The sequence below is a fragment of the Uloborus diversus genome, chromosome 2 (assembly GCF_026930045.1).
Source record: "Uloborus diversus isolate 005 chromosome 2, Udiv.v.3.1, whole genome shotgun sequence".
NCBI lineage: Eukaryota > Metazoa > Arthropoda > Arachnida > Araneae > Uloboridae > Uloborus > Uloborus diversus.
In genome coordinates, this window is record NC_072732.1 from 221,360,253 (window position 1) to 221,380,715 (window position 20,463).

The 20,463-nt window shown below is 32.2% G+C and overlaps 2 protein-coding genes across 2 annotated transcripts in view; one reads left to right on the forward strand and one right to left on the reverse strand.

Annotated features, from left to right (window-relative positions):
* The window catches only part of LOC129216836 (integrator complex subunit 11-like), a 40,963-nt gene extending 29,333 nt beyond the window's left edge, over positions 1-11,630 (forward strand). The window contains exons 14-17 of the mRNA XM_054851053.1: positions 3,956-4,017; positions 5,478-5,626; positions 8,983-9,106; positions 11,288-11,630. Coding sequence (XP_054707028.1) covers positions 3,956-4,017; positions 5,478-5,626; positions 8,983-9,106; positions 11,288-11,353 — 401 coding nt within the window. The 3' untranslated portion in view covers positions 11,354-11,630. The remainder of the gene's footprint in view (positions 1-3,955; positions 4,018-5,477; positions 5,627-8,982; positions 9,107-11,287) is intronic.
* Positions 11,631-13,640: 2,010 nt separating this feature from the next.
* LOC129217715 (protein DEK-like) overlaps positions 13,641-20,463 on the reverse strand; it is a 50,027-nt gene continuing 43,204 nt past the window's right edge. Inside the window, exons 10-14 of the mRNA XM_054852052.1 lie at positions 18,714-19,053; positions 17,055-17,134; positions 16,698-16,781; positions 15,943-16,011; positions 13,641-14,026 (exon numbers count right to left, since the gene is read on the reverse strand). Of these exons, the coding sequence (XP_054708027.1) occupies positions 13,967-14,026; positions 15,943-16,011; positions 16,698-16,781; positions 17,055-17,134; positions 18,714-19,053 (633 nt within the window). The 3' untranslated portion in view covers positions 13,641-13,966. The remainder of the gene's footprint in view (positions 14,027-15,942; positions 16,012-16,697; positions 16,782-17,054; positions 17,135-18,713; positions 19,054-20,463) is intronic.

Here is a 20,463-nt window from a genome sequence, read left to right on the forward strand (position 1 = left end):
ATCTCTTTTAAAACAATTATTAGAATTTTATTTGCTCATACGCAAAATGGCAACAGGAAAGAAATAAAAATTCCTGAATAACGTCATGTTAATTAACGTTTTAATTAATATCTCCGCCAATTAAAGTCGTACAATTACGAGATTGGTTCTATTGTTTTCTTTGGAAAATTTCGAATTGATCGGTATCTCGTTCGACTCTTGATTCGCAGCGGTTCTCGAGGAGATCGATCTTCAGACAGACAGACAGACGGACGCGAACAGATTTTAATATTATAGTGGATATAAAAAAAATCAAAATTTTTAGCATTTTTAAAAATTATGCTAAAATATTAGCAGTCATTTTACCTGAATTAAAAAAAAAAAACTTTTATGTTTCTATTTATACCAAAATGTTTCTGAAACTTTGAAAACTGAAAAATGGAATTTTTCATTTTGTAAAATAATAGTTTAAATTCATGACTGGGTATGAATCAGAATATAAGTTGTAATTTTAGCACGAAATAATGATTCAATTTCAAAAGTTAACATTTCACTCAATTTTAGTTTCACTTTGTTCTTTCTATGATTAAACCCTTCATACAGCCATTTAAAAAAAAAATGTTTCATCTAGTTGGCCAGGCTGTTATTTAAAATCTCAAAGCTTCAGAATCCTTCTTATCAGTGATTTTATTTCATTTTAAAAATTAAAAATAAAAATCTAATTTTAGAAAAAATGATCTCAATATTTTGATTTGATGCATCAGGTCACAAAATGTTGCGTGAGGTTACAACATGAAATTTACTGCAATTTTTGTAGATAAGATATTTTATCTATGCATGCACACTTCAGTTTTAATACATTTTTCAGTTTAAAATAAACTTTTTAAAACATGCATAACATCTCAAGTAATTTTCAATCATAAAAAGCAAAACTAATTTTTCGTTAATCTACAAAACTTACATTACTGTCCCCTGACTCTTTCTTGGCATCAATTTCTTTTCTCTCCTTCTTCAATACATGATGCATCTCATTTTTGGGGTTAAAAATTATGGTCTGTGCACTAAAAAATATGGTAGCCCATAGGCGGATTTAGACTGTGAATTCTGGGGGTGCAACAATATAGCAGTGGCGTAGCTAGGGAGGGGTGGAGAGGGTGGTCCGCCCGGGGCGGCGTATTTTTCGGGGCGGCGATTCAGCACTTTTGGTGTGAAAAAAAATCAAATAAGGGAATCATACTTTAAATCTAATACTGGAGGCAAAGAAAAAAAAAACTCCTTTGAAATGTAAGATTTTGGTATGACTGAACGGTCATATCAGTGTTTAAAGTTGAAATATTTCCGTATTGAGCCCTTGAACCTTCCTCATTCACTTAATGTCCTTAAATTGTATTTCAACACTTAAATTGTATTTTTAAAACTTAAATTTCAGAAAATATGCAAATATGTAACATCAATATATTTCTGAAATATAACATCTGTTAATGTATATAAATATCAAGTATATTTCTGTAAAAGTTGTTTCTTTGGCAGTGCTGAATTATTGGAACTTTGTTACGGAATAAAAGCTGAATCTCCATCGTCCCCAAAGGCTTAAACTGACTTCAGTTTTGATAAAGATTCGGTAGAGAACCGCATGCCTCCAAAAGTTACTTTTAAATGTAATTTTTGATGTAAATTCAGAGTATTTCTCCGAGATAGGCGCCTGACTCCGCCCCCTTTATTTTTGTAGGAAGAATACGGATTATATCAGTTTCCCTTTGCTACCTTAAATGAAGTTTTATATTTTGAGCGATAATTATTTTCAATGCTTTAATGTATTAGATATGTCTCAATGAAAAGGTGGCAAATAGAGGAATCGTCCCGGGTGAGAGAAACTAGCTATGCCATTGCAATACAGGGGATGGGGGGGGGGTATACAGCACTGCAAATGGCGACTAAAGCTGCTATTTTGGCGGCAAAGGCGACTATTTTGATGACAAAAGCGAGTATTTTGCAATCAGTTGTAAAAAACAGCGACTATTTCAGTAAGTGTAACTAAAATTCGTAAAAAAGTTAGGGTTTTTTTTTTCTCCTACGAGAAAAAATTTGTAAAAAAAAAAAATCGCTTTTAAGCTACCCCCTAGTTACTACGGAAAAAAAAGGAAAAGTTTTACCGCTTTTAATTTTTGAAAACAATTGTTTTAAAAAGTGGGAAAATGAAATGTAATAAAACATTCACGACCAGAAAAAGTGAAATTTATAACTATAAAAATATATTTATAAGAAAAGTTTTGTAAAGTTTCATCGCGATCGTAAAAGATCGCAATTTTCGTAACGGTATCGTTTTTGTGAGTGCGAATTTTGTAAAGGATTAGTTTTTGCAATCGCGATTTCTGTTTCTCAACTACTTCTTTTTTTTCTTTTTTTACTGTTTTTTAGTTCTTAATTTCTTTTATTCGTACTATACATTCATTTTTTTTTAAACGAGAGCTAAATTTCTTTCGTTCGGAAATATGAATGTGACGCTTCGAGCTCTTTTTATACAGTCAGTCTTTTACTGTAGTCTTTAATATTAACAGTCAGATAGTGAGAAAAATATACTAGAATGTGTCAGGGCTGGTTTCTCTAGTGTTTATTCAGGGTCGGGCTAAAATTTGGAAAATATAGTTTGAAGTTTTCCTTTTTAAAGGTTGTTTGGAGAAAACTTACCCCACGTAGGTCTGACCCACTTCATGGCATTCAAATGATATAAATGCGTTTTTTGTTTTTTTTTTTTAAATATGAGACTATTTTAAATATTATTTTCTGTATCTGGTAACCACTTTGGAGACTATTATTCGTATTAAAGGTAACAAAAGCAACTAATTTTAGTAGCGGAAGTCAGTAATAGCACTGCCCCGCCCCCTTCAGAAAATTTTTTAAATTTTACAGTGGAAATGTTGGTTTTTAGTTGATTTCAGAGTGATTTTATTGTACTGTTTACTAGAATGATGTGTAAGGACTTTATATCGTTTTTGAGGAAGTACATCACAATAGCCATATTTTTTGACTTTATTAGCCATGGTTGTTTCAACGAAAAAGAAAATAGTAATGTTATACCAATAAATACCAAATTGCAGAGCATAAAATTATCATATGATGCAGTACTGAAAAATAATTAAAGGGATGTTTTTATTTGATTTATGTAATTATTTATGATCTTTCTTTTTTAATAAAGAAATACTTCTTTTTAATTCGTGTAGCACAATTTCTCTCGCACTGGCGATGTGTGGTGATCGGGTCTCACAAAGAGCTGCCTATTATTGTATTTTTGGGTTTGCTTTCAAGTAAATTAACTTGCATTTAGCTGTAGAAAAATATAAGTTGCTTCACAAAATTCCTGAGGAGAAATATATATTTTCTCCTGATAAAATACATTTCATTTAAATTTTCTTTGAAAATCCAACCAAAATTGTTGGGGGTGCGGCGCACCCCCTGGCACCCCCGTAAATCCGCCTATGCCCCTCCTCTGTCCCAGATGAAATAGGATTTCATTATTCATCTCTTTTCATAATATTGATCACTAGTGGTACCTACACGGCTTTGCCTGTAGTAGAAAATTAAAAAGTCATTTGGTTCGCCTGTCTATTAACAAATAATGGATGATGAATTTCTACCCAATTTGCTATGTTAAATGACTCACCCATGTTGGGGTTCCACATTATGATAACTCCGTAATTTACTATTTCACGTCGTGATAATTTGCTAGGTAAAATTTTCTTAAAATTGGAATATAAAAAGAACCACATGGAATTTTCGAAAAATCGCTTCGAAATGCACGCCCCCATGCTACAAACTAACTTTGTGCCAAATTTCATGAAAATCGACCAAACGGTCTAAGCGCTCACAGAGATCCAAACATACAGATCCAGGTAGACTTTCAGCTTTATTATTGGTAAAGATTAATACATCTCCAACCAATGTTCAGTGTGCTAACTCGCTCTTTTCTTGTTTACAGATGGCATTGGGGGGTTGAAGCGGAAAAGCATCCTGCATGGCATGCTGGTCATGAACAACAATGTGAGTAGCACTGCTAATCAGTTGCAGAAGATTATGGAGCAACAAAAGCTGTGAATTATGTTTTTGTCATTTAGTTCATTGCAGTATTTCATTTCGGAAGATTTCTTAAAAATAGAAAAAATTTTAATTTTCTTAAAACAGGGCCCGACTAACTGAAAGTGAGGCCCAAGACCTACAATGTTTTGGAGGCCCCCTTCTCTATTCTATCAATTTAAATGAATGAAAAACAATATTGAAATAATGTTTAACATTTATTTAAAACATGATTTTTTATTTTTTTTATAAAAATACATGATTTTTTTAATGCCATGCATAATTTTTTACAAAATATGGGGCCCCAGGCCTAGTTGGCCTGTGTGTTAATCAGGGCCTGCTTAAAAGTATATTGTATATGTTTCTGATCTGTACCTTTTTAGTTTATCACAGCTGGATGCTTCACTTGCCAAATCAATTAACTACATAAAACAAAAAGTCGAGAAAAGTGATGAAGATTCTGTTTTCCATAGGAGTGAATGGTTAACTAGATGGTTAAGTAGAATAGGAGTAATGGTTCCAAAGTGCGTGTTACAATTTCTGCCATCACAGGATCAGAAATGTACTGAACCAAAACTTTAATATAAATTCACATGCTAAGCATTAATTGAGCACTATTAAAGCAGAAATTAGGATTTTTTCAAAAAGTGGAGTTAATCGATTTGGCAACTGAGGCATCCAATTATTGCTCAGTTGTGTTTCTATTTAAATTTAGTAAGAGTCACCTTTAATGTTGCACGTCTTCTAAGCATTTGCTTAAAAATAGTAATCAACTATCTAACGTTTCGTACCATGTTTTCAGGATGTAATCATTATTTTGATGTTGTATCCAAAGATAGAACATCAAAAGCCTGATATTTCGCTTCATTACGAGGTAGTATTGCTTCAATACTACTACTTCATTCATTTTCCCTTGAAGTACAGTAGAACCTGAATTACCCAAAACTATTTTAACCAAAACCTCATTTAGTCAAAGTCCGATATTCCTTGAATTTAATTTTTCCTAAGAAAATATCACTTCATGGTCATTGAAGGCAGGCATTCCTAAGGCAGATGCTGAATCATTGCCTTTCTATTACTTAATTATTTTTTTTTTTCCAAACTCACCTGTAAATTTTCAGAGTTGTAAAAAATTCTAGTTTTTTAAATGTTATTAAATTCAAAAGCAATCGAGTCTTATAGTAAAAAAAATTCATAGTAATCATTTTAACTATGTGTTTGTATGTGAAGAGTTAAAATAACAAAACATAAAACAAATGGCTACCAAAAACTCCAAAAGTGGCTGCAGTAAAACTTCTAAAGTTAGCCAACACAAGTGGTCAACTTACACAGGTTTCTCTGTACTACTTTCTGTGACTTTGGTAGCCAAAGGCTACTGTTCAGAATTCCTAGTCTAGATCTTTATTGAAAGCATCAATATTTTGCAGAAAATTCGGCTGATGGAGCCTGAGGAGGCCATGCAGGAGGTGGGAGTGGTACCTCACCAGGTTCGCTTCACCTCCACCCTGAGGATCGAGGATCCCACCGGAGCCCCTGCTTCCAGGCTCACTGATGTGATCTTCTCCAAAATCAAAAGGTAACATCCAATTCCACAGTGCAGGATGATTATAACTAAAGTTCCAAGTTCAAAACGCTTTAACTTGAAAATTACTGACTTGATATTTCACCAGAACATAGTGAGGCCAGGGAATTCTGTTTAGAGGAGGAAAAAAAAAAGTTCCAAAATGTGCCAGTAGATGGCACAGTCAGGATTCAAATTGCTATTGTGGAGGAATGCTAATGCCTAACATGTGAAATGAACTCTGAAGATGCAACCTCAGCACATATAACATCTTATCTGCTGTGAAACATGTAGTTTTGAATTATATCAGTCTTTGCTGTCAACACTAATAAATTATTCATAAACGTTTGGAATTTATATTATCTTTATGGTGTACACCATTTTCCTGTTTTAATGAATCCCTGAGATAGGGTTTAATCCCCTTAACCTGACACCACCATCTATCAACACATTTTGGAACTTTTTTTTTCTTCAGCCAAATGAATCCCATGACCTCACGACAGTTCTGGTGAAATATCAATCTGACCAGTAGTTTTTAAATTAGAGAGTTTTGAAATCAGAACTTTATTTATAGCCACCCTGTATTTATTTAACTGCAATTTGTATAGGGTGATAAACCTATTAATAATTCGGGTTTTCTGGACACGAAAACTGGTCAGAACCGACATTTTTGTAACTTGTACACAAGTTATTCCATGGGAAGTATTTGCGAAACTAAGTTTGCCAGTACAGGAAATGTACTGGATTTTTTTTCCCATACTGGAAGTAGAACTATGCTAGAATTTGTACTGAGATACTGAAAAAAAAATATATTAAAAAATTGATTACAATATGTATCATTAATGTGAACTGCAAAGGCAAAATAAACTCTAGTCTATAATAACCCAGACTGTGATTAGCATTTTTCTTTTTTCAAATTGAGTTATTTTAACTTTTTCATACAACTACAGTATAACTATAAATCTCAGAGATTTAAAAAAAAAAAAAAACTATCAAAACTAGAAAATAGTGAATTTTCTGTATTTTGATTTAAGTTATTTTTTTAAGCTAAATTGCTTGTGTATACATTTTGTTTGGATTAGCAAAAATGAAAATCATATTAACAATTATTTGATTGGAAGCTTTGAAAATTTCAGGGTCACTAGAATTTGGATAGAATTCAACCTGTATCATTTTCAACTGAAAAATAGAAACAGCACTAAGAAATGTTCTTCGTGAAATATTAATATAATGTTAGAGCTTAAATACAGCTGTGAAGAAATTTATCAATAAAAATAGTATTAAAAATAATACAGTGAAACCTGTGTAAGTTGACCATGTGCGGTGCAGTACTTTGGTGGTCAACTTAGACAGGTGGTCAACTTATAAAGGGGGTAATGTTTTTCTTTCTTTTTTTTTTTTTGTCATTTCTTGCACCATGTATTCATTTTTTTGACTAATTGACACTTACTCTTTCCATTCAACTCACTTTCATTGTTTAACTTTACTTTGAAACAATAATTTAAAATGTTATTCAAATATTTTTAGAGGTTATTTTCTCAGAATGACGTATAATGTGTCATGTAAATTTAAAATTTCAGTAAATTGATCAAAAAAAAAGTCGTTGTTTATAAAAAATTATTTGATATTAATAGTTTCTAAAAATTCACAGCTAATCAAAAATAACAAATTTTTCGCTTATTTTTTTTTCTCATATACATTTATAACCATGATGATCTACTTTTCAACAAAATAACTCCTTATTGAAGTTTGGCGCACTTATTAGACACTAGTTTTGGAAATTCCATATGTGTCAGCTAATTTTCTCTGGATTTCTCCCTTTTCAATTAATTTTGATATTTCATACTTTTTAATCAATCTCAAGTTCAACTAACTTTCTTTTTGAAGCCATTTTTTTGTAAAACTAGAACACAAAGAGCAACAAGCTGGACTCTCATAGTTCTAAAAGGCAGTTGAAAATGAAAATGTCCTATTTCTTAACCCCTTGCACCAGAAATACTGCAATGCAAGTAACTTTTACTCTAGCACAATTCCAGTGTTGCCACAAAATATTGCAACTGGAAAAAAATACTTTGTACTTTTCTACTGACACATGTTTACATTGAACAGAGAGTACAAAAGGCAATCTCAAATAGAACAACAAAAGAAAAGCAAGTTTGGAGAATGAAAGGGTTCTTAGTAGTTTTCCAATGTGGTTAAACCTTCAAGGAGGTTTAGTTATGCTGCTGTTTTATTTAGTTGGTAAAATGCTGGTCTGGCATCAAAAATATTCTTGGAAAGCTATTAAAAAAATAATAATAAAATAAAATAATTTGCTAAATTAAGTTTTAAAAAATAAACCAAGTGGTCAACTTACAAAGGGTTTTTTTTACAATACTCCAAACCAAATTTGGGGTACATTAGTGGTCAAGATAGACAGGTGGTCAAGATAGAAAGGTGGTCAAGTTACAGAGGTTTTCCTTCATTATACAAGATAGGACTAATTCTGTTCCTGACAAAAGCGGTCAACTTAGACAGGTGGTCAACTTTACAGGTTTTACTGTATGTTATTTTCTATTTTCATTTTGTCATTCATCTAAAAAAATACTGACTGTAGTTTGCTAAATAAGTAATCTGGAAAGGCTTTTCTCTTTTTTGGAAAGAAATATATTAGTTCGAGTATGCTTAATATATTCAAACAGCAATAAATTAGAAAGTTACAATTAACTGAAACTCACAAGTAAAAATTATACCACAAGGTTAATCTTTCATTGCATCTGTCAACAAATGAAAACACTGAGTAAGTATAAGCACCTATAGGTAAGCATATAGTACTTGTATATTTGTCAGTTATTGAACTTACTGTTCTTTATCTATGGGTGCAGATCTTTCATAGAAACTCCTTTGTTACGAGTCGGTAAAATTGAGGCATGAATTGTTAATCTGCATTGTATGTGATTTAATTTTGTATATTTATTGAATTTGAACTTTCAGCAACCTTAAAAATCGAAAATCAAGAGCAAGTGCAAAAACCTTTTTACTGGAAAAATATGTGTACAAAAATATTAAATATTCAATGCAATGTAATATAGGAAACTGCAATCTTACACTTGCAATGCATAGGGGAGTTTTGATGAGAAGTGTTGCACAAAATAGAAAATATATTATCGTGTTTACCACTCATTCTTTTTAATTGCAAAACCACACAAAAATCCCCAAGAATATAACCAAATATCTTCTGTGATACAAGTTTCATTCCTCCTCAAGGGTTTTTAAAGCATTTTGTGCCTTGAAGTACTATTTTGTCCATATAAATTTTATTTCTTGTGCAGCAGACAGTGCATGTTGGTTGACAAAGATTTAACTTCATGTTTGCATCTGTTTCATTGCAGCCTCTTGGAAAATCATAATGTCCAACTGGCCCCAGACTGTTCTATCACAGTGGCATCTGTTCTCATCAAGGTGGATGTGGGGGAGGATGACACCAAAAGCATCTGCGTCTCTTGGGGATATCAGGTGGATTCTCTTATATTTTTGCTTATGCAATCTGTTTCATGCTTTATGCATATTGGTTGGAAAAACAAGAGGTGTAGACCTCACTAGTGCGTTGTGGGGTTTTTGGACAATCGTAGAATCTTTTTTTAATATAACATTTAATGATGATTATTTTATGATGATTTTAAACAAATAAATGAATGAAAATTATCTGAAACTTAATTGACTTACCGATTGATCTTAAAATTGGTCGTTTGATAATATTGCAAAAGGCTGTTATAATGCATACGTCAAGACTAGAGGTTTTGTGCTGTAAAGATTTTGGCATTGTATAGAGCATTTCACAAATTTATAAAATAATATTCAGGTGTCATGATGCGCGCGATTAATTTTGTCAAATTATACGAAAACCAAAAAAAAAAAACGATTTTAGGCCGTGGAAGTGGAAGCATCGCTGCCGCGCATAACCTCAGACCAACGACTGCCTTGAATGCCCAAGAACAAAAATTTAAAAGAGACTTACCCGGGGGTGGTGTTTGTTGACGATAGAAAACACAAAATTAATTACCACACATTCTTTATTCTACGTTACTTCCAAGCAGACATGAAGACAGGCACTAGGCATGGTGATCACCAGAACATTTCACATAGTAAAAAAACAAATGCGAGGAATCCAGACTTGAGAGTTCAAAAAAAAAAAGGGCGGAGCTGGCAGGGGTTGCAAAGTTCGTTAACGGTCAAAAAAAACGTAGAGTTCACGCGGAGGGTGGTGAAGTATTTAATTGTAATGTACGGAGGACGGACAGTTCATTATGGTGGGGTGTAATTCAGGGATGACTTATTGTTGACGATTTCCGTTGAAGGCCAATGTACGTTGAGACAAAAAAATGGCGCTGGTTGTAATCTCCATGGTGACAATGTTGAGCTCGTCGCACGCTTAAAAAGGAATCGAGGTACTTTCAAGGTAATTGCGGATCCATGCCGTCACCTCATGCTCATTTGATTATCGAAAAAGTAGTTACATTAAGGGGACGATTCAGGTGCACTCTGCGTGCCGCCATCATTCAGACAGGTGATGGATCACCTACGCTCTCATCATCGGCTGCGACGAAGTAACGGTCTTGATTATTATATTGTAAACATATATGAAAAAAATAAAACGTTCACCTCATGTTGAGGTCTTAACAATTTCGCGGCGAGCAACGGCCGTCCCCAGACGCCGTGCACCGATGCATCATTATCGCCATCGTAGAACAAAAACCGGAGCCGCAGAAAATGCGACCGAGCGGACAGAGAGCAGCAAGCAGAGTGAAGTGGGGTGGAAAAATGAATCAGCAAATGAGCGATCAGATCCGGGTACGCGGTGATGCGCGGGAACCAATGAGTGCGTTTGGCGCCCAAACAACGAAGGGAAGGGGACGCTACGCCATTTTAATGGCCGACAAGAAGATGCAAAAAATTGGATCGACGCTTGAAAAAGTGACAAAAAGTTAAACGATGGGAAAAGTGAATAAGTCATATTTTGATATCGTAAAGTGTGCGAAATTTAACGGGGGAACGCGGGGAAAACGTGGAATGCACAAGAAAATAAAAAAACAACAAAATGGGGGAAGAAAACGATTAAAATGACCGAAAACATGGGAAAAATGTAAATGGGTAAAAAATGTGATATGCATTATCACATCAGGATATATCAATATATTTGTTTAAGAATTAGTTGTAACTAAATTGAGTATCAAGATTAAAATAATGCAATTTAATCATCATGCATAAATAAATAGGCTCCATAGCAGAGCATTTTACTGGTTCGCATGGCAACTGCATTTTCAAAGACAATCTGGTACTATTTTTTACTCTGAATACTATTCTGCTTTTAAAAGCTTTGACTTAAGGTGGAACGATGAAAAACAGTTTCCAAATTTATTGATCCAAAGAAGCCTGTTTGTTTCGGATGTAGATCTAGTTTTTATTTTTCCAACTACTAAACTTATTGTTTACTCCTCAGAAGTTGTGTGGTTTATAGAGAATTGCATTATATACGTAAAGGCGTAAAGGTATTCTACTGTATCTTTGTTATTAGATGTGCCTGTAACTAGTTGCCATTATTTTATGCAAATTTGTTCTGTGTGTTGGAACCTAGTTTTCAACTATGCATTGATTGAAAGGGTAAACTTTAAATAATTATCTTTCCTTTCTTCCAAGGATGAAGAGTTAGGCAAGTTTCTGTTGCCAGCCATCAAGAAGTGGTCCAGTGAAACAAAAGGATGAGACTCATGGAGAGCCTTGTAAATAGTTCTGTTTCAAAGACCGGATGTTTTTCCACAATCATTTCACCATCTCGCCCAACATGCCCTTATGCAAAATCATCATTTTTGTAAATATTCAAAAAAGAAAGATGCAGTAAAAATATTTTAAATAATATGTTTATCCTGTTTCTTTTCCAGTGCATTTCATTTATGGCTTTTTCTGAGGCCCATTCAAAGTATCATCAGAGCTCCAATTTCAAGACCTGGTCCATAGAGAAACAATCGCATTGTACGCAGCAAATGTATTTCATTACTATTAATTTCCTTCCTATAAAACGCATTTGCGTAGGAGTTAGTCATTAAAAGTGTTGTAAATAAAATTATTTTGAAAATTTAAAACTTAGTTTAATAATGTACCAAGAATAAATAATTTCTGCAAAGAATTTATGTGCTTAATAATCGAGAGTTTTCTACTAATTTATGCAAAACATATATGCATGTGTTGCAAGCAATCATGAATGGTATTAATTTATCTTAGGGGCGCCCATATGGGTGGGCAAGGGGGGCTTCCGCCCCCCCCCCCCCCTTAGAAATGAGAACTTCCTTGCTTTTAATGCTTTTTTATTTGCAAAAATGTATAAAAATTTCTTTTCCAGCCATTAATGAATAAGTTATTAAAAATGTCAAATTTTAATATCACTAATCTGTACTGAAATCGGTTTCCATGGGGAAAAGATTCTGCTAAACCATGGGGAAAATTTTAGAGCCCCCCCCCCCCCTTAAAATTTTGCATATGGGCGCCCTTGTACCTTAGTTAAGACTTTCAAGTAGGAAATTTATTTGAGCAAAGAAAAGAGATTGAAATCCCTTTTGCTCCTAATATATTTAAAGATTGTGGAGTAATTTTTAATATACACAAAAAAAAATGTAAATTTTGTGCTATTTTTTAATTGAAACACTAATTTATACCAATTTCAAAGTTTTAATTGAGGACATTAGCTAACGATTACACAGCAAAATATTTTACTTCTAGCTATAATTTCATTTCTGGTTCTTGGAACCTTTTATGATACACTTTAAGTTTGTTTACTTTTAGTTACACAAATGATGAAATTAAGATTTTTTTATCAAACACACCTTCCTTATTTGACCTTGGAAAAAGTAGATACTTATTTCAATAAAAAATAAATATTCTTTTTTTGTAAAAAAAAAAAAAAAAAGATTCAAGGTTTGAATTAAATTTGAAAATGTTTTCCTTCATTAATTAGAAACATGGTCTACATGTACCAAACCAATATATATGTGAAAAAACTCAGTTAAACCAAAAATTGTTTTGGAAGGAAATCAAGTTTCATTTTTATTGCAGTAACTTAATTCCAGGCTCACCTTCACGATTTTCTTTCCCATAAGAATAGATCTAATTTAGCCTCATTTTCAAAGAGTTTGTAAGGCCATTTATTTGTTTTCTGTAACTTGCATTCAAGTTCATACTATGAAGCATTTGTAACTACTTTAAAATGGTGTATAAGATGGTGTACAAGAATTTGATTTTTCAAGAGTAAATTTGGGGAAAATATTATTGAGCGTAATGATGAATGAGATTCTACATATCATTCCCATAACTTTGCACCATCGAAACTTCTCGAAATTTAACAGAAAGCCACTCTCCATTGTTACATTGAAAATATAAAGCATAGTTTTATGATGTGCCATAGGACTTTTAAAAAATCTTTACAAGAGAGAACATAAAAGAAAGTCATCAAATCTTGCAGGTGAATAACCATCATTTCTCACAAATTCTTAAATTCTCTTTCTAACATAGTGTACTTCGTACACATGCTAGAGTATCGAGACTTTATATTTTGAGGAATTACCTCTGTGCATCATTGCAGAGGTGGTGAAATTTAATATAATTATTAAGTAAGCATGGAGCACCATCTTCACAAATGGTAGGGCTAACAACACATAGGCAGAAATAATTTTTCACCAATTTTACACAAAAACAATAAAAATTTCCCTGACTAATTATGATTTCCCAGACCATTTTAATTTCACTGCCTTTCAAGGTTTGTGGGAACCCAGAGCTGGATGCCCATGCTATGTGCTACAAATGCCTTACTGGAAATAAGACTTTGTCTGTATTAGCGTTATGTGTTCGTTTACTTTATTTTGTGTCGTCTGAATTTTTATTTTTCCGTCCTCAAGTTACAAGCTTCGCTTGTCGTCAAATTTTTATCGTAGTCACACATAGCCAACAAATTGAAACTCAAATATACAAAAGAAAAAGTTTCATAATATATTTTAGTTCATTCGGAAACATACACAAGTCGTAGGAGTCATGAAGCAATATACAGAGATTCAATGTTACAAAACAAAACAGACAGCATAAGCGGATGATCGCAGACAAAGAAAAGGATTTTTAAGACAAATAAGAGAACCGTAAACCAATCCATTTTATAAGCTTTGTAAAATATACACGAGATAAAAGCGATGTCAACTTTCTGCTAGAAGTCTTTCGACGGTGCACGAAACGATGAATAGTCCTTCCGCTTGGCGGATGCGATATGGCACGCGCAGTGTGAATGTTAAAACAGGGGCATGAACACGAATAGGCACACATTTGACAGGGTGGGGCTTAAATGTTGATCACCGTTGTGGAGACGGAGCAATTCGGGTTGTCCATCTGTGAAAGGATCTGAAACGAGGAAAAAAAGCCACATGTGAGTGAATAACTTGACTATAGCAATAACAAAACAATACCATAATATTTTTTTTCGATCTATTACATTGGGAGAGAAGTAAAATCACAAAACTACAAATGAAAAGAAAATTAAATTTGAATTTTTGTCATCTTAAATTCAAATTATGTTTTTCTCAATCAGAATTGTGATAGGACGTTTGGTTTCTTGGAATGGAATGAAAATGAACAAGAAATTTACACCCAACATATTACAACTGGTGATTTTCTAAAAGAGTTAATACACAAATCCTTAAAAAAAGAAATGGTGTTCAGGATGCCTTCTTATGTAGATTAGGTATTTTTATTTGCGATTAATCTTAAAAACACTTGGAAATAGTAAGCTGGAAATACTGTATTTAGATGAAGTTTCAAAAGGCTCTAATTTGAAAACGACTGACTTGATATTTCACCTCAACATAGTGAGGCCATGGGATTCTGTTTGGAGAAGGAGAAAAATTAGTTACAGAATGTGCCAACAGATGGCAGTCAGGAATCAAATTGCTGTTGTGGAGGGTGCTAATGCCTAACATACAAATGAGCTCCACAGACGCAGCATCCGTCTAGGTAACATTTTATCTGGTGTGAAACACATAGTTCAGAGTTATATCAGTCTTTGCTGTCAACACTAACTAATAAATTATTCATAAACGTTTGGAAGTTATAGTATCATATTGGTAAATACCATTTTCCTGTTTAACGAACACCTGTAGTAGAGTTTTCCCGTTAACTTGACACCGCCATCTGTCAGCACATTTTGGAACCTTTTTTTTTTCTGAGCAATTGAATCCCTCAGGAGTATTCTGGTGAAATATCAATCTGACCAGTATTTAAATTAAAGCGTTTTGAAATCAAAACTTCAATTAGAATCACCCTGTATTAAACTGCAATAAAAATATATGTTTAAAAACAGTTCTAAAATAATGCCAGATGGCACTGAAAACTGAAAACATTTTACCATATCACTTAGCCCCACTATTACATTTTACCCAATATTACCCTACTAAAATGAAAGAATAATAGTGAGACTGGAAATATGACAAGCGAGAAAAATAAAGGGGGAGACACAAGAAATTTTATCCATCCAGATTGAAATTAACTTTCAATATGTAAAGAGTAAATTGCAGGTAAACATCTTTTGTAACCAAAGTTCTACAGAAACTTTTGTTAAATAAAAAACTTTGTCAACAGAAGTTTGTTGAATGAAGACTTGACTATATGTATGAAATTTTGGTTAATGTTTTGAACTAGATATTCTTCACAAAAAAACTCAATAAATAAGGAGAACAGCACACAGATTTAAAGAGCTTAAATACAAGATAATAATTAAAATAAAATTAGTTTCCTTTTATGGTATTAATCTAAGTAATACAGACGAGCCTCCATATATCGAAATAGCAAATTGTCAGAAAAAAATTCGATAAAAACAAACAATATTAGTTTATCATAAAAAAAAATCCTAAAACTTATTAAAGATAATTTTCGTGTGAAACCCAATTTCTAATTTATACGAGCATCGGATTAAATGACAGTTAATAATTAAAAACTTAATAGTCTAGTGAAACATTTACTGAGCACTGCATAGTTTCTGAAAAATCAACTAACTGTAATGCCGTTTCATGTTTTTGAGTGAAAATTCCAGTATTTTTATTACGGTTTTCCGATTTCTCATAATAGCAGCACTTTCATTTTTCATAAGACAAACAGTCTAAAGTAGAAAAAAAAAATCTACTAATGTCTCGAATTTTTTTTCGATATTTAGAGATTTTTTCGATGTATAGAAACAGTTTTTCTATTTAATGGACATGGAAATTTGCTGGGATTTATATATATAGAAATTTTTGATATATGGACGTTTGACTGTAAATACTCACCTGTCTGACAATGGACTTAATAAATTCTTTGCGATATCCTAGGTCATAATTCGGATAAGTCTCAAACACCTGTAAGAAATATTTATCATTATTAGAATCATGTAATTTAAAGAGATCTGTACAATATATGCACTAAACACATAACTACATCAACTTCTGGAACATTTCTTCACATACCTGCCAACTTGGGAAAATCTTAAAGAGTAAAATATTTTTATTGTTTCATTAATAAAAGCACAAAAGTAGTTTTCTAAATTATAACAAAACTTTTAATAAAATTGAATTTTTTTTAATTTTATTTCTTACATTTCCATTTGTTAGTTACAACTGCTACTTATTAACATTTTAATAGCCAAACCTACACCGTATTCACTGCCAATCTGCTTGAAAAAGAAACATTAAGGTTTCTGAACATTAATCTTTAAAGAGCTGAAACAACAATATTATATTATAACTTTTTTTTATATCATAATTTTTTTTCCAAAAATTTTAAAAGCCACAAGCTAATTAAGAAATTTTTAATTTTATGATTTTGTATTCTCAAAGTTGCATAGCGGTTGAATAGTGTGAAATTGTCTCACAAGTATAACACCCCAGCCATTGCTTTAATATAAAAGTTTCCACACAGAATAAATCAGAACAATGATGATTGTTGTTACAAATATCTGAAGTTAATATGTCATGATTCACATTTCAATACTATATATAAATACAGTTTAACTTGTTACTACATCGAAAAACAAAAGGCAACTTACCCTGCATATCACATGCTTCATTGTGACATCTTCTAGTTTTGATTCCTTCATGATTTTGATCACAAGAGCTCTCAACTGGTCATCCTAATGGAAACATTAGAAATAGGTGAAAATATAGTTTGATGTATTTTTACATAAGGCAAATTTTATTATATTTACAATTTTCCTTCATCAAATCATATTTCTACTTATCTGGGTTTCAACAAATCCATACTTTTTGTAAATCTAGATATGTTTTCACTTCAATTACATTGGCTAATGAGAAGCTATCATTAAATTAAATTATGAAACATTCATGCAGCAAAGATTGGGGATGGGATTGTGACTTTTCTAATAAAAAGTTAAACTTTTACTCACATTTGGATGTCCAATCATTTTAGACAGGGGCTGGTCGTCATCCTCATCACTTCCCAGGTATTGAACCACACGAGCTGCAGCTGCAAGCAGATAGAAAAATTTGATGTATATGAAGATACCATTGTCAAGAAAGATACTTTTTAAGGACACGAAAATTTTGAACATCAAATAAAAAATAAAAAATAACCATTCTGGAATTCTGATAGCAATAGAAATCCACTTTAAACATATTTTAAATCAAAGTGATAACAAAGAATTCAAAAGTACTCAAAGATGTGTTTGTACTAATAGTTAAGTAAAAGATGTTTTACCTATTCATTTAATGCAAATTTTGTGAAGAATTGATTCTTTACAAGTGAGACTTACTTTACCTAAAAAACTCTCCAAATCACCAAATTAAATAAATGGGAATGAAAAGCAAAAACCACTATAAATCAGAATTGGTCCATTAGTCCTTTGATTCATAGCCAGCTCTTCTTTATAAGCAGAACACGAAATTAATTTATGTTTTCTTTATGAATGTTGTGTATAAAAGTCAATATAAGTACACATTAAACTTATTGTACATAAAATTAGTCATCACTAGAATGAAGTATATTTTGTAATCTACGGAATCAAACCCACTAGTATTGGGATTCAATTTACTTCGATTTACACGGCATTTCTGTGGAATGTAGCCCCCGCGTAAAACGAGGGTCTACTGTAGCTCCATTTTTGAAAAATGATCAAATATTCCTGCTCTAAAACTACAGGTAAAAACCTGCAATAAGATTTAATCCTAAATTCCAGACTAATAATAAGAGTAGACCGAGCTTTCCCAAACTTGCTGATGAAAAAATTGGTTCATGGATACATCATGTGACTGGTGGAAGGCTTGGCGAAAACTTTGGCAGCTTGGTTGCTAGATGGCAACATTATCTATAGTTTGACACTCGACATGTATTTTAAGAAGTAATGTGTTTTCATTATAATTTTTTCCCAGGAGTAGAGATTGAACTATTTTTCTTTTAGTTATACATTATTTTGACATTAGTAATTAGTTTTTGATCACAGTTTTCAGTAACTTTTATTTCATTTGGAACTGCTACTTCAGTGTTGGCATGAACGTAATGGCGTAAACGTTTTGCGTTAACGAAAAAATGTACTAATCGGTATCTTAAATTGAAAGTGTAGGTAAAAATCTTACCGTTTGCGATTCTTTTTAGGCCCTCGCATCTTTAATTGCTTAGGGAGTTATTGAAATTGACTAAAGAAAATGTACAGTAATATCTAAACGAAAAATTCACTATATCAACAAAATATTTACAACTTAGAATAACAAATTTACAAATCGGATTCCATAAAAGATCATTCTTCAGTGTTCCATCAATTCTATTTATTTTATTTCTCGCGGGCGTGATCGTCTGCTACGATCAACGCCCGCTGTTGCTAGGCTATCCACCAGTCACATGGTTTGGTTTATGAGCAGCAAAAGGGTTACCACACCTCGGTCTATTCTTATTATTAGTCTATGGAAAATTCAGAATGGTGCGGCAATTTTCATAGTAGAAACAGAGTAAGAACTGTGTTCTAAAGAGATCATCTTCTGCTAACCAAACAAAAGATTATAGTTATCACATAGCAGTTTAATTTGACAAAAACCACAAACAGTATTCTTACTCAAATTCTTGAAATCTGTTTGGTTTTCGTCTGCTTCTGCAGGTGATCTTTTAGGCAGTGAAGGGGATTCTTGGGGGGAAGAGTGTTCACAGGGCTCACTCTTAATATGAAATGACATAGGTGTTGAGGTGGAGGGGAAAGACTCATTCTCTTTTTTAGTGGCGTGCAGCTCACTCGTTGGACAGATCGGAGAATCCTTAACACAAGAATCCTCTTTGGAAACTTTGCGCTTCTCCTTTTTGATGGGCAGAGGCACAATCTCGATGCTGGAGCATGGAGATTCCCGCCTGGAAGATTCACGGTGAAGGGGTATTGGGACGATCTCGATGTCCGAGGAAGACTGTGAAAAGAAATCATAAAAAAATTATTTGTCAGAAAGCAAGTTGAAATATGAAACGGAAAATATATATAGTTCCGAAAACAAAGGTTGATCCAAGTTTTTTTATTTTTAGGTCAGCATTTGGAGAGAAAAGGAAAATTTTTACAAACTTTCTTAATTTTTGTAACAAAAACATATTTTGTGAAATTCCTTTTTGTATCTTTTTTCATGAAAAATATCATGTCATACCACAAAGAGCATTTTTTGCTACTATTAGTTCTAATCTAAATCCTTTTGACACAAAGTACTTCACCTAGAATGTCTTAAAAGTGGGATGTTTTTTCCTCCCAAAAAATCTTTAGTTTACAGGCTACCTGATAGAATTTAACTGTTTTTTTATGAAAGGACTTATTTTAAGGTACAGATTTTTTTTAAGGCGACTTATTTTAAACTAAAGGGGCTGTCTAAGACGCAGAATTTTGAGAAGGAGACACAAAGTGACTCAATTGGTATTTGGATCATCCCCTGGAAAATATTTTGGGTTGGAAATAAATTAATAATTTAAAAATGTAAAAGTATTTTCTAGCTTTGAACAAAAACAGTAAAAGGCTTTTTTTTTTTAATACCTTTTTTGTCCATACTACAGTGGTGGACAAAATTATAGACTCAATTTTTTTTCCTTTTGTTTCAATTACAAAATAACTCAGTTTAAATTATTTTCATTGAAGTAAAGATGAATAGTTGAAGAAATAGTTCTAAAATTAGTACATCTTATCAATTAAATTTAAAAATTCATAAAGTTAGAAAATTTGCAAATTTAATATTTTATCATTACGTGAAACCTGGAAAAAATTATAAACTCAGAGGTAAAAAATCCAGAATTACGAGAAAGTTTCGTTCGAAAATGTTAATTTAATGCCATAGAATGAATAAATGTTGCCATCAGTGATTGCTAAAAGTTTTGTTTTTGGAAATTTATGAGAAACATATAAATGCACTGCTGGACAAAATTATAAACTCACTTTCTTTTTCATTTTTTCAATCATAATTTAACTCAATTAAAAAACTTTTTGTTCCAGTAAAAATAAATAACTGACTAAATAGTTCTAAATTCAGTATAACTCATAAACTTTATAATGTAAATAATTTAATTAAAAAAAATCTCCACTTATCTTTATAATACATGAAACCTGGACAAAAGTATCAACTCAAAAATAAGAAACTCTGAAGTTTGGTAGAAATTTATTCAAATACTTAATCATTTAACAACCAAAAATGAACCAATGCTGAATTACAAAATTACAAACTTACAATACTGCATAAACACAATTATAAGCTGACAAAATTCTATTATTATTATTATTATTTTTTTTTTTTTTTTTGAGTTTAATAAAGTTATATTTGCAATTACTTCAGTAAAACAAAAGCATA